The following is a 16,448-nucleotide window of genomic DNA, read 5'->3' as shown; positions in this document are numbered from 1 at the left end:
GCTTGGGCAGCCCCTGGAGGCCGCTCTCCTAGGGTAACTGGCTGCCCCTCCAGTTCCCTCTAAATGACTCTTAAGTATAAGGCAGGTTCAGTCAGTCAAGTAGAGAGTAAAATCCTTTCCAGCATCTAACCCTCTTTTGGTGAATATGTTTCTCTTGATGTTACTATCCTTGCTACCGAGTCATCATCTTCTCCATTTGTGATCCTTCCATCATGTGGCATTTTTTTTTTAATGAAAGAACATTGGTGCATCAGCACAGCAAAGGCCCCACGTGCCCTCCAATTACCAGGACTTGCAGGCTTCTCCTTCTTTCAAGAACTTTCTGACCCTGGGTTCAGTCTAAATGCTGGTTATGCACTCACCTGACATCCACAGGGCCCTTCCACGGTGCTGTCAGGTAAGTGATTCTTAAATTTAGTTCAACAAACACACAAGTCAGGTCCTGGTTGCATCGGGGATGGGTTTTCGCAACAATAACGTGAGGTAGGTGGGGCTGGTGCTTTGCCCATTTTATACATAAAGATGCCATCTTGGAGGGTCAAATGGCCTGTGCACAGCCAGTTAGGGGCAGACCTGAGACTGCATCCAAATCTGATCTGCTTCTACCCACAATTGGATGGGAGATCTCTGGAGGAGGGGGCACAGTGCAAGGAGAAGGGCTGTGCTCCTAGCAGGCAGGCATGAGGGACTCCACATGGGAAAGACCACGGGTGGGTTGTACATCAGTCTTCCTTCCTTCCTTCCTTCCTTCCTTCCTTCCTTCCTTCCTTCCTTCCTTCCTTCCTGCTTTCCCTCCCTCCCTCCCTCCCTCCCTCCCTCCTTCCTTCCTTCCTTCCTTTTCGACAGAGTCTCGCTCTGTCTCCAGACTGGAGTGCAATGGTGAGATCTTGGCTCACTGCAACTTCCCGCTCCTGGGTTCAAGCGATTCTCCTGCCTCAGCCTCCTGACTAGATGGGACTACAGGCGTGTGCTACCATGCCCAGCTAATTTTTATATTTTTAGTAGAGACGGAGTTTCAACATTTGGCCAGGATGGTCTCCATCACTTGACCTCATGATCCACCAGCCTTGGCCTCCCAAAGTGCTGGGATTACAGGCATGAGTCACCACACCCGGCTAATCAGTGTTTCTTAAATGCTGATCACAAAAGAATCCCTGGGAGCTTGTGAAGGATACAGATTCCAGGGCTCCACATTTGCTAACAAAATCCCAGGAGGTTCTGACAGAGACTTGAGAAACACTTCTCTAAAGCCAAGAAAGGAGAAAAAAAGAAAGGAAGTAAAGAAGGAAAGAAAAAAAGAAGAAAAGAAAGATCCATTTAATGAATATTTGTGAAGCACCTCATATATGTCTGCTATGTGCTAGATATTGTTTGGAGTTTTATTCCCAGCCTGAAGGAATTGCAGGAATCTTGTAATCTTTTGTCCCCAGATGCTCTCACCCTAAATCTGACCAATCACCCTGCCAAGTTGACATCAAGCATCCACCAGGAAGGTCCCTTGTTGGTTCAGAATTACCCAGGCTTGCCAGTGTCTGTTACTTCCAGTGGCCACTGCTACTCAACCTGGCTATCTGGCCTTCAAGCATAGGCTTCTGTGCCTGCAAGATGCCCCTAGGACCAGGCAGGTATCCCAGTGGGGCAGCTCAGGCCTCAGTGGCTGCATCAGTTTCGCTAAAAGACTGCATTTCTTGTTTCCTCTGTTCCCTAGTTGCCAATTACTATAAAGAAAATAGAAAAGTAATTATAGCAATATCATGGCAAAGGATCAGGTGTGCTTCATGTTGGAAAAACTTCATATGCAAGACTCAAATGTCCAAGTTGAGTCAACCAAGGAAACAATAACAAATGTTATTGAAGAATTGGGTGGAACCAGCAGCCCAGACATTTGTGGAGCCCTCAGTCCTCATGTAGGGTTTTGTGTAAGGTGCTGGGGATAGAGAGAGATATGAAAGGGTTTTTGTTCTTGTCTAGCTCAGAGGCAGGACGTCACCATAAGAAGCTTAAAGACATTTGTTGGAACAGATACTGAGTGCCAAGGAGTGGAGCAGAGCAGGTGCAGTGGGAAGTCAGACAAGATGGTCACTAAAGATGGAAGATGTCTAAAAAGGTCCCAGGAAGGAGGTGGAGCTTGACTGAGGCTTTGTCAAGGGGGTGGGAATGGGAAGGGTGTTCCAGGCAGCTGCATTGAATGGGCAGAGACACAGAGGTGAAAATGTACATGGTGTATTTTGGAAACAATGACTAGTTGGCTGGAACTTGGGTTTGCATAGGGAAATAGTGGGAAATAGGGCCGTGGAGGTCGGAGAAAGTCTTCTCGGCTTGTACATCAGCAGTTTGCCTGAAAATGCTTGTTAATGATTGGATTAAAAGGAAGTGCAAGGAGAAATCTGATTATTTTGGAAAATCACCAGGCTAAATCTGTCTGAAACAGAGCCAAGAGAGCAGAGAAATCAGAACATTTTGATCAAGTGAATAATCTAGCTATCACCGATTATTGCTGTGACTTTTCCACTTAACGAAAGCACCACAAAGCCTGAAGACAACAGAGTCGGTAGGTACGTGGCTGTGGCAAAAGAGCCGAGAAGGATATGAAAACTGCCAACGACAGAAGCACGAGGTCAAGCCAGGGGAGGATGGAAGTTTCGTGCATAAGTGAATAAAATACCCTAAAACATATACATCAAGTACAGTTTACTCAGATGTTCTGATGGCAGAATGGAATGAACACCATAGCTTAGCTGCTCTTATCAAAGCCCCACCGTTGGGCAGAACCTGAGCATGTTTCCATTGCTGTCTCCTTCACTCAGGGCTGACTTCTGGTGCCTGGAACCTGCACATGCTCCTGGGACTCCTCATCTTTGCTGAGGCTAGTTGCTCCTCTGAGCCACCTTATGGAATCCCACCCTGACCTGGTCACAGCCCAGCCTGCTTCCCTCGCCCACTTGCTCAGCATTTTGTGTCTATCTGGACTGAAGCTTTTGCTTTCTCTCTGTGATTGTGGTGAAAGGTCAATTTGCTTTCCTCTCTCTAGAATGTCAACACGAAGGCAGAGGTATGGTCTCCTGAGTTCCATAACCCCAAAGCCTAACTCCCTGCCTGCCACATTGAGGTGCTCAGTAGACACTGACTTAACTAAATTGAATAGTTGAGTAATAGTGCTCTTTGAAATAATTTGGAGTTAGATCTTAAGGCTTGTGTGGCCAGGGGATGCATGATTGGGTGAGGGCACATCATAAAACCTGAAGGTAACTGAGTATGCCAGCGGTTAGGGTGAGAAATTTGCATGGAGCACTCCAGGCACAGAGGCAGCAAAGCCCCAGTGCTGGGGAGTCAGAGCGGGAGAGTGAAGGGCACTACCAACAACAGAAGTTTTCAGGAGCTGGATCAAAACCCAGGATGATCTGGCCACAGGGTGCACACTGAGCACACACTTGAGAGAGCAATGGGCCAGGAGGAGAGAAGAGAGGTTCACCATAGGACAGTGGGTGGCTGGGAATAGAAGCCCTCCCCATGGTGGACCAAGAAGTCTATGTAGCTGAGAGTAAGACAAAAGAAATCATGATTTCTATGGGTAGCTGGGATGAAAACCTCAGGGGTGACAGGGTCTTCAAAGGAAATCTCAAGGAGGGCACCACGTCCCAGGTGTGCTCCCGGGATGCTGACTAAGAAGAGACCACCTTTTTTGTGCATGTCTTTACTCTGCCACAAAGCACCTGGGCCCCTAAATGACCAACACACATGTGCTATACTGGTGCCAGGAAAGAAGGGTGTTTTGTTGGGAAAGTCAAGATAAGAGGAGGACCCAGGACTTGGCTCCTTTCTTTGAAGGAAGATAGTGTAAATTCTCCATGCTGAGGATCCTTCTGATGGATGGAAGCACTCATCATTTCACAGAGTGGGAGCTATAGCCACTAAATGCCTATCAGGCAAGTCCAGCCTCACATCAGCTGGACACCAGCTATTCTGACACTTGTCAGCACATGGGGCACCGCGAAGGTCACAGTGTGCTGCAAAGAACGCCACAAAACAGTGAGTTCAACTTCTTGAAAATCATAATGTGTTGCTAAATCAGATCCTAGATCCTAAAAAAAAAAATAAGGTAGTGGCCATTGAACAGAAAAAATGTACATCTTAAACTTGAAGGTAAGTACAAGTGTACCTTTTCCTATCACTGTTGTTTAGTTATATCGACGAGCACCTCTGCCCACCCTCTGGGGAAACACTTTGAGAATCACTGATTTATGAAAGTTATATAAATATTGGTTGATCAAATGTACAAAATAAGCATGATGATGCCATATTGTGTATAATAGTGACTAATACAGTTCATGTGGGTGCTGAAACAAGCTCGGTGTTGTGCATGTGACTATGTTTTGTGTTCACACTTCTCCTTTAAAGTGTAGTAGACAGAGCATGCCTGAACTGCCTGGGGCTGAGGGGGTCTCAGGCACAGAGTTGCCCAGGAATTCTGAGCAAGGACAGAATGTCAGAGAGAGAATATCCTTCTGAGCTGAGCAGAGAGGCCCGCTCATGCCAGCTGGCAGCCACCTGCCTTCAGTGCCTCATTCCTAGGGGACCTTGAGGCCAGGTCTGAGTGGACGAGTCCTGCTGCGACTGCTGCTGCCCACTTGGTAGCTCTGCTGGGAAGAGCCACTGTGAACCCCAGAGACCTAGTGGTGCTAGGGGCTGATGCAAGCAGATGACTGGCTGCCCCTGGATCGAATGTGAAAAGAAGAATGCCGGACCCAAAGGTTCTACAGGGCACCATGACTACCCATAACCCATAACTTCAGTGAGGGGTTAGGAGCCAGGAGGGGCTCATGGTTGGACACTGGTATTCCTCTACTCAGACCTTAAACCACAGGTTGCAAGAACAAGGAGGTCACAGGTCAGTGACCTCACGCCTAAATAGATGCACAGCACAGAGCAGATTCCCTGGATAACTTGGGCCCCACTTTCCCTACTGCATTGATTATGACTTCCTTCCTAGCAACTGTGAGTACAACTGGGACTCATCAATCACACCTATAACTTCACAGCTGCATTTCTTAGGGTGTCTGAGAGCAGGGCCTTCTCTGGTCTTTTTTAATAGGACAGTCTTCTGCGTATACTTGTACATTTTAAAGGCTTACTTTTAGTATGTTTATGTGTGTGAGATGGTGAGTATTGTATGCGTGCATGCATGTGTATGTTGTGAGTACTGTGGTCTCTGTGTGTAACTGGGTATGAGTGTATGTGTCATATGGATACAGGGGACTAGAATGAGGACAGCCAGGTGTCCAGGCTACAAGATCTAAAGAGGCACTTGCTCTCAGGGCCAACCCTGCCCTTTCATGAGCACCAGAGGGAGAGCCTCCTTGAATTTTGCACCCTGGGTGCCTTCCTGCTTCACCCTAACCCACCTGGTTGTCTGTATGTTTGGATGTGAGTGTTGTACATATGCTGTATATGTGTGTGCATGCATGTGAGTGTGCATGGGTGTGTGGCTGTGTGTCTCAGCAGCCCTTACTGGGCTTCCCAGTGCCTGTCAGCAGGTGAAGGAGGCCCCTTCATTCCCTTGGGTCCTGCGTATGCAGCACAGGCCACAGCGAAGGCTCCCTGGGTTGGATCAGCCCTCACTCTAACCTCAGCATGCCCTGAAAGTCACCACAGGGTCATGGAAAGAGTCCTGGTGATGAGATGGAGTCTCTGCTCTGCCACAAGGGCTGTGGGACCAGGGTCAGGACATACCTCCCTGGATTTCACTTTCCTCATTGGTAAAATGTGGTGGCAGAATCTCATCTGTGAGCTCCCTCCAGCCTTGAACAACTCTGGATCTAGGTAGACCAGCATAGTGAAAGCCTATGAAGCTTCTAAGATGTATGAGGCATACATTCTCCCAGGCACTCAAGCAGCTCAAGTCTAGAAGCTGAGAGCCACAGAGATCAATGCTCCTCTAAAAAGTGAACTGTGAGGCATGACATACAGACAGAGTGCTAGGAGAACTTGGGGAGGTGGGGAGGAGGAAGAGGAATCATGGACAGCTTCAGGAAGAGGTGGCTTTGATGCTGGATTGGGTGAAGACAGCTGGAATGTGGGAAGCACGTGACCAAGTGCTTTGCAGACATGGCGTGGACCCCAACCAGGCCCTGAGGAAAGGAGAGTCTCAGGACAGCAGCTGCGTCATTGTCAGCAGGACTGTTTAGAGCAGGTGCCACCTGCAAAAGGCGGAGCCCTGAGGCCCAGGCAGGCCTGTCACAGTGCAGGGCACCAGTCCAGACAGCTTTATGGCCAGCAGGGGAGGGGTGGGACATGGGACATGGGGACTTTCCTGGTATGGGGTACTGCCATGTCCCCAGGGAATATGGAAGGCCCAGGAAGGTCCCCAGGAGTGCCTGGGAGAATGTATGCCTCACACATCTCAGAAGCCTCATAGGCTTTCACTATGCTGGTCTACCTAGATCCAGAGTTGTTCAAGGCTGGAGGGGGCTCACAGATGAGATTTGTCACCACATTTTACCAATGAGGAAAACCCCCCAAGGCTCAAAGAACCCAGGTCTTGTCATACCGTCAAAGAGCTGTAAGGCCTAGAAAGGGGAAAGTTTGCATATCTATGAAGGCATGGAGCCTAGACATTGGAAGTATCTAGCAAGCACTTTCATTTGGCAGAAGCAGGCGAGTCATCATGGCACTTGTACCTACAGCCCTGCCACATTTTGCCACAAACTGTCCAGCAGCTCTGAGATGGACCTCCAGTGTAGACTGTCATGGAGCCCGCCAGCTCTGGAACAATGAGGCACCAGACTCAAGAAAGCCAGATGGGGTTTAACTGTCAACAGCAACAACATAGCTGAGCTGGGGTGGCTGTTCAAGATAAATGACCTTTGGTGCTCCTGCTGACCGGGTTGTTAGTGTTCAGTCCTTTACCCACCACTGAGTTGTTTTGTCTGAGCATTCCCCCACCTGCCTCTGTGGGTCTGCCTAAAAGGGAAGAGCAAGACTCCAGCTCCCTGCCCTGCAGAGATGCCTTTTACCTTGCTCAGTGTTGGAGCAAAGGAGCAAAGCAGAGCTTAAGTCAGAGATTTGGTGCTCAGCTAATCACAGAGACTTTTAAATGTCAAATGGGGTTTGCTATCAGGCCAAAGCTGGATTATTATCACCCAAAGTAGAAAATTGTGAGACAGAGGCAGGTGAGGAGGGAGGGAGAGAGAAGAGAGAAGAAGGCAGAGGATTCCTGGATTTAATTTTTAAAAAATAAATGTGTGGTTCAATGTCAATTACAAACAAGTACTCAAGACAAGTCTTCCTGCTCCTGTCTTAGCCACACAGACAACATAATTTCAAACCCACTTGAGCTCATTTTTGTTCAAAGACCAATTCTATTAAACTCTTAGAATGTTCTGGATTTTAACACACAGTCCACAGATGGCCAATTCTATCAAAACCTGAGTGTTTTCCCTACTAGTAGGTTTTCTGGTAAACCGAACCTAAGTCTCCTTTCCCATATCGGACTGTGGTAACAGCAGATAACAGCCGCAGAGGTCATAGCCAGCATTTTCCACGTGTCCCTTCATTTAATCCCAATACTGCTAGGAGGTAGATCTATTATTTTGTCCATGTGAAATATTAAAAAGTATGTCTTAAGTTTTAAATGGAACAGAGTACTGGGTTTCAAGTGACTGGTGGCTGTTTCACGGGAAAAACTAAGACAATGAGACTTTGGGAATGTGTTCCGGAGACTCTACTCCCTGGTGACTACTACACGGAGCACAAAAAAATGTCTTGAGTGGCAGCTATGTGCCAGAGAAGGAGACAGGCTTTACTCACATTACTCCCCAGAATCCCTGCAGCATCCCCATGTTTTATAAAGACGAGAGAGACAAGCCCAGAGAGACAACTGACTTGACTAAGGGTCACACAAAAACAGCAAAGGAGGCCCAGGGCAGGGGCTTTTGCCCTGGCTTCACAGTGATTTCGAAAGTCTCTAACCCTCTCAACACCTCACGGCCCCTGAGTTTATCCCAAGAATAATAGTTCTACTGTCCTCCTGGAGACACCAAAGCATCAAAACTGCACCACACACAGAGGGCCTGGGTGTGTGCAAACACTATAGTACACACAGATGACAGCAGATTAAGCCATTTCTGTCTTAGGTGTGTCACCCAGCCAGCTCCTGGACCTTCCTACTGTGCTGCCCTGACAGTGACAATATGTCCTAGTGGACTAATTAGCACTAACTACCCAGGTCACTCCAAGGCCATTTAAGAAAGCAAATAAAAAAGACAAAACCCATGAGCCCTGTGGCTGAAGACAGAAGAAAAAAAAAGTTAAACGCAGGTAGGAATGAAATATTGTTTGCTTTATCAATCTCTCCCTCTGCTTAAATCAAAAACAGGTTTTCATCTGAGAGCCCAGGAGCTAAACAGCTACTTTTTACATGAAAAAGTGAAAATATTAAAATAAAAGCCCTTTCTTTCAAGCTGTTATAAAACTGAACCTCTGCAGAGGCTCCAAAAGACAGACGCCTTGCTCTTAAGCCCCTGAATGGGAGGAATCCAGAGGAAGCAGCAAAGGGGATGAACCTAAGCCTGGGGACATAACAACTGGCACCCTCAGAGCCCACCACTCCTAGCTATGCTGTCCGTGGATGGGGTCCCCAGTGCTGGCCCCTAACAGCGTGAGGAAGCCTCCCTAACCACTCGGAAGCCATTTCCGTCACATCTAGGATGAACCTAGGCAGGGATGCTGAGTGTGCATTGGAGATGCCAAACTAGGGAAATCAGTTCCCCAGGGGCCTTCAACTTGGGGTGCCTGAGGATAGTTGCTTTTTTCTGGGGCAGATGGAGACACAGCAGCCTTGGCGGGATGTGTGAAAGTAAGGCCACCTTCCCTCTGCCTTTCCAAGTGGCTGATCATCTCCTTCCTTCTCATAGCTACTTCTAGGAGGGCCATCCAGATGAACCACTTCTCCATTTCACTGATGGGAAGACTGAGAACCATACTCAAAAGGGGAGTATTTTAATTAAGCTGGAAAGTGGGGAACACTGATGAAGAAAGCAAGTTGATTGGCTGAAGGCCCTGCCTGTCACTGCCAGCACAGGCACTTAAGCTTCTTATCAAGGGTTCTGACGGGAGTTTCCACTAGGATTGCAGGTATTGATCATCTAGTAGCAGAGTTCTGATGAGCTGGACTTTGGGTGGTTGGGGTAGGGAGCAGTGAAAAGGGGAATTGGAGTCATATCATCCTCTTTAAACATCAGTTTCTTCCCCTCTCTTCTATAAAAATGTCAATAGCAATCCCTGTCTGGCAGAGTTGTGAGAATTAAATGAGATAATGAATACTCCTGCTCTCAGCACCATGCCACATCTGTTGCAGTCCTCAGAGAGGAGAATCACAGCTTCCATTCATTGAGGGCTCAGTATGTGCCGGGTATCCTCAGCTCTTGTGCAGACGCAGACATTCTCTTTCTTTGGGTGTAAATGTGGCATTGGTAGAGCAGGAAGAGCTGCGAGGCTGGCTGGGCTGAACCAGAGGGATTGCCTACGTCTTATACAGCATTCAGGACTATAGAGGAGCCACAGAAAGAAACACAGAAACAGAACCCAAGTATCCTCAGGGAGCTCTTGGACTTTCCTCCCCTTGATCTTGGACATGCCTCAGTAGAGATGCTGGTCTCTACCCAGACCCATTCCTGGGGAAGGAACCCCAGCCAAGCAAGGGAAAGCCCAGACTCTGTGACATGAATTACAGGTTTAAGACAGATGCCTTCCCATGAAGATTTTTCTGGCCAGTAGCCTATATAAGAGAAATTTTCTCATTGTATTTCTATTTGGCCAAGGGAGGGGTCTGGAGGGGCTTTCAGCAACCCAAACAGGCTTGTCAGCCCTAACCCTGGACCTAAGGAAATAGTTATAAACCCTCAAGATCTACTAGTAGATGCCTTTTCCTACTCCACCTCACTGCAGAGACTTCATCCATCCCAGGGTCACTGACCACGGACTGGTTGAACTGGGATTGGTCTGGGAGAGTGGAGTTCTCAGGAGCCAGGAGACTCCTGGATTTTCTGTACTCTTTCTCCCCAAAAGGAATGTCTAGAACCCCTGTTGGAAGTAGTCATTGCCTGCATTTCTTAGGCAGAATGCCTATTAGCTCCTTCCTCAGAAGAACCTGGGCTAAGGTGTTCCAGTCTGCATCCGGAAAGAATCCCTCCTGCAAAGAACTCTACACCCTCTAAGAGGAGATAATGTGAGGGCACATTCTCCTTTCTTAGAGGATGTTTTCAATCCTGAGTTCTATCTCTGAAGAGAATGAGGACCCAACAGGGGCTGGTGCCCCAGTTTTCCCCAAGTTTCAACTAAAACAAAAGCAAAACTAACCTGCAGTCTTGAAGGTGGGCTCCTTCATTCCCCTGCTCCCACTTTTTAAAACATTTTTTTTTTCTTAAAATGGTTTCTTTTATCTTTCGGCTTTTTGCATACTCAGAAATCAAAGAGCTCAAAGCTTCTCAGCTCAACTGAGAACTCAGCACTTCTTGGACTGATAAATAGAGCAGATTTAAAATGCTTAGAAGTGAAGACAGACCGACTGTGGAGAGGGAAAGTAAACACATCCATGCACCAGTCAACCCTAGCAAGCTCCTCACTGAGATTACAAACTGCAGTTCCTGCCTGAGCTGGTGAGGATGCTGGAGCAGGCTGGGGGACCAGAACCACAAAGCAGCCTCCTCTGCTTCAGCTAGTTGTGCCCCAGAGGAGGTGGGTCCTCAGAGAGTCTTCCTGGGGCCCGGTTTGGATGTTCCTAAGCATAGCAGACTCTGCCAGTGTGTCCCTCATTCGTTTCACATTTGGAAATGTACCAAGAGAAGCGGGAACGAGCTTCATTCTTTCTGATCTAAAGGGGACTCCTTTCCTTTGCATTCAAGCTCTCTATGTACAGGTGAAACTTGCCAGTGAGAGACTTGGAATTTTTCACAAAATAGAATGTGGTAACGACATAATTTAATATGAATATTTGAGGAACTTTATCTGTGGATAATATATACTTTAAACATCCCCCTCCCCAAGTCACACACACAAATTGTTTTTATGAGAACCAATTAATAAATGCTAATTCATTCAGGCATATCTTCACTAAATTACTGTTTCATTTAATTGCAGGGGAATTTTCCATTACTAAACTCTCCCTTGCTGATTTTTTTTGCATTATTTATATATTCTTTCAATTTCACTAATAGTGAGGTTGGTATGTGATATTATCTGATGTTTGTACGTCTTAAATTTCTTTTTCATTTAAAATATTTCCTCATTCTTGCAGCTCCACATAATCTGGGAGAAACATCATTAAAAGCAGACAAGATTTTATACATAAATGATTGAAAAAGGCACTGGCTGAAATTAACCTGACAGGAACACGTCTTGTGTGATTGTATTTTTTTCGTTCCAGGCATGCGTGTGCTTGCGTGTGTGTGTCTACTTTGGATTAATGTGGGAATGCTTTCCTATATCAGTCAGTCACAAGTCGATCTATTAAAAGATTGTGCATACAAAATAGAGACGAAGATCACAGGGGCTTTAATAATAAAATGAACACAAATAACACTCGAAATCTCTTTCTAAAACCCAGAGCACACACAATGTGCGTTTTCTTGCTTCCTTTTCATGGACCCCAAATAAAGACTTTGACAACCAGATATCCAAAATCCTAATCGGCCAGCTCCCTAAAATTCTGCCTCTTTTTTACTTGTAGAAAAGTGGGGGTATCCCATGGTGGTTAGGGGCTGCTTAGAGACTGTGGTAGAGATTTGGTGTTGACAAAAATGTGTTTTGAAAGCAGGATTTTGATTTTCTTATATTGAATGGCAAAGGTTCCATGCACCTGGCTATCTTCATTTCTGAAATAAATGCTTTCATTTTATTATCTCCAGCTACCTTCTCCCTTTCTTTCCTCTCCACCCCCATCGCCTCCTTTCAGTGTCTTTCTTTTTCTCTTTATTCTTTTACCCCTTTCTCTCTCACAGCAAAATGTTCTGGAGGATGTGAATGATTAAACTGTTTACTCCAAGGTTTAGGTATGAAAAGGCATGTCACTGTAAGTAAAGTTTCACCTTTATACCCAACTCCATCAATAATTACAGAACAAGGATGACTATTAGTAAATCTTTCTTACAATTGGCTCTTACAAAAATGATTTTATTTTTTCTGGGCATACCAAGTTCGATAGATTTTACTTTTCATCGAAAATTATTTACACAGCAGAGGAACCTGCTCCAAAATAAAGGTAGCATATAAGGGGCCTGTGAGTGTATCCACAGGACAATGAATACCTATAAAATGCATCTCAATAAATTAGAGATTTGAGGCCATAAATAGAACATTTTGACATATTATATTAGTAGATGCCCTCTAATTTGAACCAAAATGTCCCTTAATAATTAAAATTCCATGAAATTAATTTTTTTATTTTGTTTCCTTCACTTCCTTTGTCTTCTTCAACAAAATTAGGGAGAGTCTTTTTGGGGGTAAACTGATAAAATTAATTAACTTTCCTTCCACCCCCAAAAAGTTCCAAATAAATGCTTCCAATAGACATCAAAAAAGTGTCAATTAGAAATAATTACTTCTTATCAATCAGTGGGGCAATTAAAGTGACAAAACTTAAAAAGATACTTATCTTAAAACTAATTCACAAGGTAGCTAAATTATCTCCTAATTAACTTGTATTGAGGAGGGTGGGGAGGATAGACCATCTTGAAACAAAGATGAATTGATGAACCCCAATACCTCTTTATGATCCTCAAAGCTGCTTCCCTTCCCTGAAATCTTATTTTCCACCCAGGCAGGAAAACTGGGAAGAAAACAGATCCTTTCCAAATGCATTTATTCTCCTTTCCTCAATTCTAAAACCAAGAGGAAAGAATGGGGCTTTAGCTCTCAGATCAGAGAAGTAAGAGACATTTATTTTATCACCTGAATGTACTATTTTCAGTACCGGGGGAGTGGGCTGCGACAAGTTATTTAAGGTAACTTTTAATGACAGCCTGCTTGCTTTTACAAAACTCTCTTCCTCGTTGGTACAGTATTGTTTTCACTTTAATATATATATGTGGCATTTATCATTTATCCTGCATTTTTGAATTTTTTTAAAAAATGTTTTTGCTTTAGAGAATTTCGTCCCAGATGCAACAAAAATAGCGATTTTAAGGAACGTTCAGCCCATCGCTGACCTGCGCATGTTAGAATGATTCGCGCTCAACATTCCTTCAGAATAAAGCTCTAGGAAAGACAATGTTAAGACTCTGCAAGACAAGACCAGCCAAAGACGAGGGGAGAGTGAGCCCTGGAAGACTGGGCGGCGGAGGCCGCGCAAGAAACTTTCTTGAGCTTCTCGGGTTATTGGGAAGGGTGCGCTCGGCCCCGCTCCCGCGAAAAGCTGTGTGGCTGCCTCCCTCCCGGATTCTAGTCAAAGAAAACTTACAGGGGAGCTCCCTAAGCACTGTCGAACTCAGAAATGGAGGTGCCTGGGTAAAAGGGGGAAGCTGCTAAAACCTAAGAGAAGATGGACTTGCAAAAACCAGAGAGGTCCGCTTATGAATTTAGCTTCAATTATAGACAACAGTGTCAGGTAAACGCATCGGAAAGACAGAGGGCCTCTCCCTGAGTTTTGCCGAGGGAGCGTTCAGAAAAAGAAACAGGGGAGAGCCTTCAACAGTCTGTGTTGTTATAGGCTATTTTCTAGTTTTGTTAGCATTTAAATTAAACTAAAGAAGAAAATCTTATCCTCTCTCCTTCGCCGCTTTATTTGTTTATTTGTTTTGGAAAGTGGGTGGAAGAAGGCCCTCTGTCTTCTGAAAAGAAAACGGGGAAGAATTACCTGGCAGGTCCAGGAGCAGAGGACTCCCTCCTCAAACCCAAGCGCGATTTGCATCCAAGCTAATGGGAAAGCGCGCGTCTCATCATCTGGGACTGATACTGATTAAAACTACAGTAAAAATAAATTGTGCCTTTTTTTTTCTGTCCCTACTTGATTCCCATTTATTCTAATGAGTGCTTCTAGAATGAAAATAAGTAACCGGGGGAAAAAAAATAAGCTGATCTGAGGGACGGGGACGTCTTCTCATTTCTTGGACATGGAGTAAGGGTCCAGCCCAACCCAGTACATTCGAGTTCCAAGAGCACCCACTCCTCCTGCCACAGGCAGAAGGGTCAGGGGAAGGTCAGGAGAAAAGACGGACCTCCAGAGCCCAGCGGAAGTGCCCTGGACCAGCCTGGCACGGGATCGGGCACCAGGCACTGTGTATTCGGCCTCGGGGATGGCCCTGGCGATGTCCGGTATTGTACCTCTGTTTGGCTAAAGACTAAGGGGCTAAAACCTGGTCCTGATCTTACAAAGTGGCCGAGGAGCGCTAGTGGTTCCAGGACGCGGACCGTAAAGAGGTGCCAGGCAGCTCTGCTAGATCCCAGGGCTCGCCAACCCCGCCGCGCCAGGGAAGGGCTACAAGGTCTCTACCCGGAGGCCCCTGAAGGGTCCCCGCGCCTTCTGGGGGAAGCCGGACGATTCTGGCCCAGCTCTCTAAGGGGAACTGGGGCAGGGAGGGAGCATCCTGCTGACTTTGTCTGAAGCTCTAGAGCGAACCCCGGTGAGAAATCTTCCGGCGCCCCAGGGGGTTGCCGCTGCCCTCCTAGTTGAGCCTCGGCCGGGAGACTGGAGACTGCGTGGCAAAGCCCGACCCCGCGGTGCGCTCGGCTAAATAGAGATCTCAGCCGCTCTCCGCGCCCGATCCGACCCTCCTTATTATAACAAATGTCCCATTTGCCGAGCGGGACTTCATATTTGCGGAGAATTCATTCTGAAATATTGATTTCCTCTCACTTCGCCGGCCCAAATCGATAACGATGCGCCCTGGCCCCATAAATCGCCTTCTCTGCGGCCGGCCAGGCTCCATCCATCACCGCGGGCCGGGCCGCGCCGCGCTGTCCGCACTCGCTGCGCGCGGGACGGCTGCACCCACCAGTTCCGACCCTGGGGTTCCTTTCCAGCAAAGACCCTACCCAGTCCTGGCCGGGAAGGGGGAAAGCAGGCATCGCGGCCTGGGAACTCGAGTGTTTTTGAAGGCCCTGCTCCCGGGCGCAAGTGGGGAGGGGGTTTCAACTCCACGAGCAGCTTAGTCCTCACCAGCCAGAAGCCCTGCGCGCGGCTCCCTGCCTGCCCCGTGCTGGGCCAGGAGGGTTCAGAGAGCACCTGAATGTGCGGTGGGCTCCCGGGCCCCTGACCACCGGCTCTATTCCCGTTGGCTTGAGAGATGCCAGGAGCTCACAGTCCAGCCAGAGGAGTCACTGGCAAAGACTGCGGGCACCCGAGGAAGAGGGGGCTTAGAGGTCGGGACAGGGAAACGGCAAGTCCAGCACCGCATCGGTGCATCCCAGGGACAGAACACGAAGAATGTCCACCCTAATGCGCCGTGCAAGCCTGGGAATGGAGCTCAAAGGAAATCCCCTCCAACTCCACAGGGAGCCCCTCACCGTTTCCTGTGGTCCCTCGAAACCAGAACGTGGAGAGGGCAGCTCAGCTGGCCGAGGGGAACCCCAGTGCCCGAGAACAGCGAGGCTACTCTAGCCTAGAGCCAGGCCCCAGGCGCCCCCAGCTGGTCCCCACGCGGGTGGGTCCCGCGAATCCCGTGCATACGCTCCCAAGATCCAACGACCCGAGCGCACGCACGGACGCTCAGCGCTCAGCGGCGCGGGGGCTCGGGGGTCCTGACCACGCCGCGTTCTTACCAGATCTGATGGAGTTGTGAGGCATTGCCGGGGAGTCACTTGCAGCCCGCCGAGGGATCGGGGCTTACTCACGCAGATCCGGGCCGCGCCTGCGGCTGCCCTGCACAAACCCAGGAGAGGGTATGAGATGCGATGAGATTCAATGCCTGCATCCTCAGGCCCCCTCCCCAGGCCTTATCCTTTACATTTGCATCGCCTGCTAGGAGTAGGAGGAATTTGAGGCGAAGTAGGGCCAACCTCAGCCTGGCCTAGCTAAAAGGCTTCCCGGGAGGATCAAGGATTGGGGGCGCGCTGAAGAAGCTCCAGACTCCAGCCTGCGTGCCCAGTCCCTCTGCTGTCCCAGTCTTATCCCGTTTAACTTGGGAGGGAAAAGACTGCCAGGCTTCCTGGGATCCTCTCCTTTCTTGCATCTCCCCGTCCTCCCTGCCAGCCAGCTTCCAGCTGATCCCTGGGCGACCTACCTGGCCGGCCAGCTGCAGGCCCTCACTGCCTGGGTCTGCCCACGAGGGTGCCCTGGGCCCCGTGTCTCTCCTCCTTCTGAAGTTTGTTCCCATCCACCCGGCATCGCCGACCGGTTTTATCCCGCTGAGGCCCTGGGAGATGGGTCTGGCGAGACTCGAAGGCCGCGGATTGGCTGGCTGGGTGCAGGGGGGTGCGGGAAGGGGAGGATTTTGCAAGGGGGACATGGCTGAGTG

The 16,448-nt window shown here is 48.1% G+C and overlaps 1 protein-coding gene across 3 annotated transcripts in view; it reads right to left on the bottom strand.

Annotated features, from left to right (window-relative positions):
* PAX8 (paired box 8) overlaps window positions 1-15,853 on the bottom strand; it is a 59,660-nt gene extending 43,807 nt beyond the window's left edge. For 2 of the 3 annotated variants that reach the window (XM_012438965.3, XM_021673633.2), the window contains exon 1: window positions 15,754-15,810. In XM_012438965.3, coding sequence (XP_012294388.1) covers window positions 15,754-15,778 — 25 coding nt within the window. In that variant the 5' untranslated portion in view covers window positions 15,779-15,810. Of the gene's footprint in view, window positions 1-15,753 lie in introns of all 3 variants that reach the window. The other variant, XM_012438967.2, reaches the window with a different exon arrangement.
* Between the last annotated feature and the right edge of the window lie 595 nt (window positions 15,854-16,448).

Source organism: Aotus nancymaae, unplaced genomic scaffold (genome assembly GCF_030222135.1).
Source record: "Aotus nancymaae isolate 86718 unplaced genomic scaffold, 86718_ANA_hifiasm-v0.15.2.pri h1tg000017l, whole genome shotgun sequence".
NCBI classification, from domain to species: Eukaryota; Metazoa; Chordata; class Mammalia; order Primates; family Aotidae; genus Aotus; species Aotus nancymaae.
This window is presented reverse-complemented; position numbering and strand designations above follow the sequence as displayed.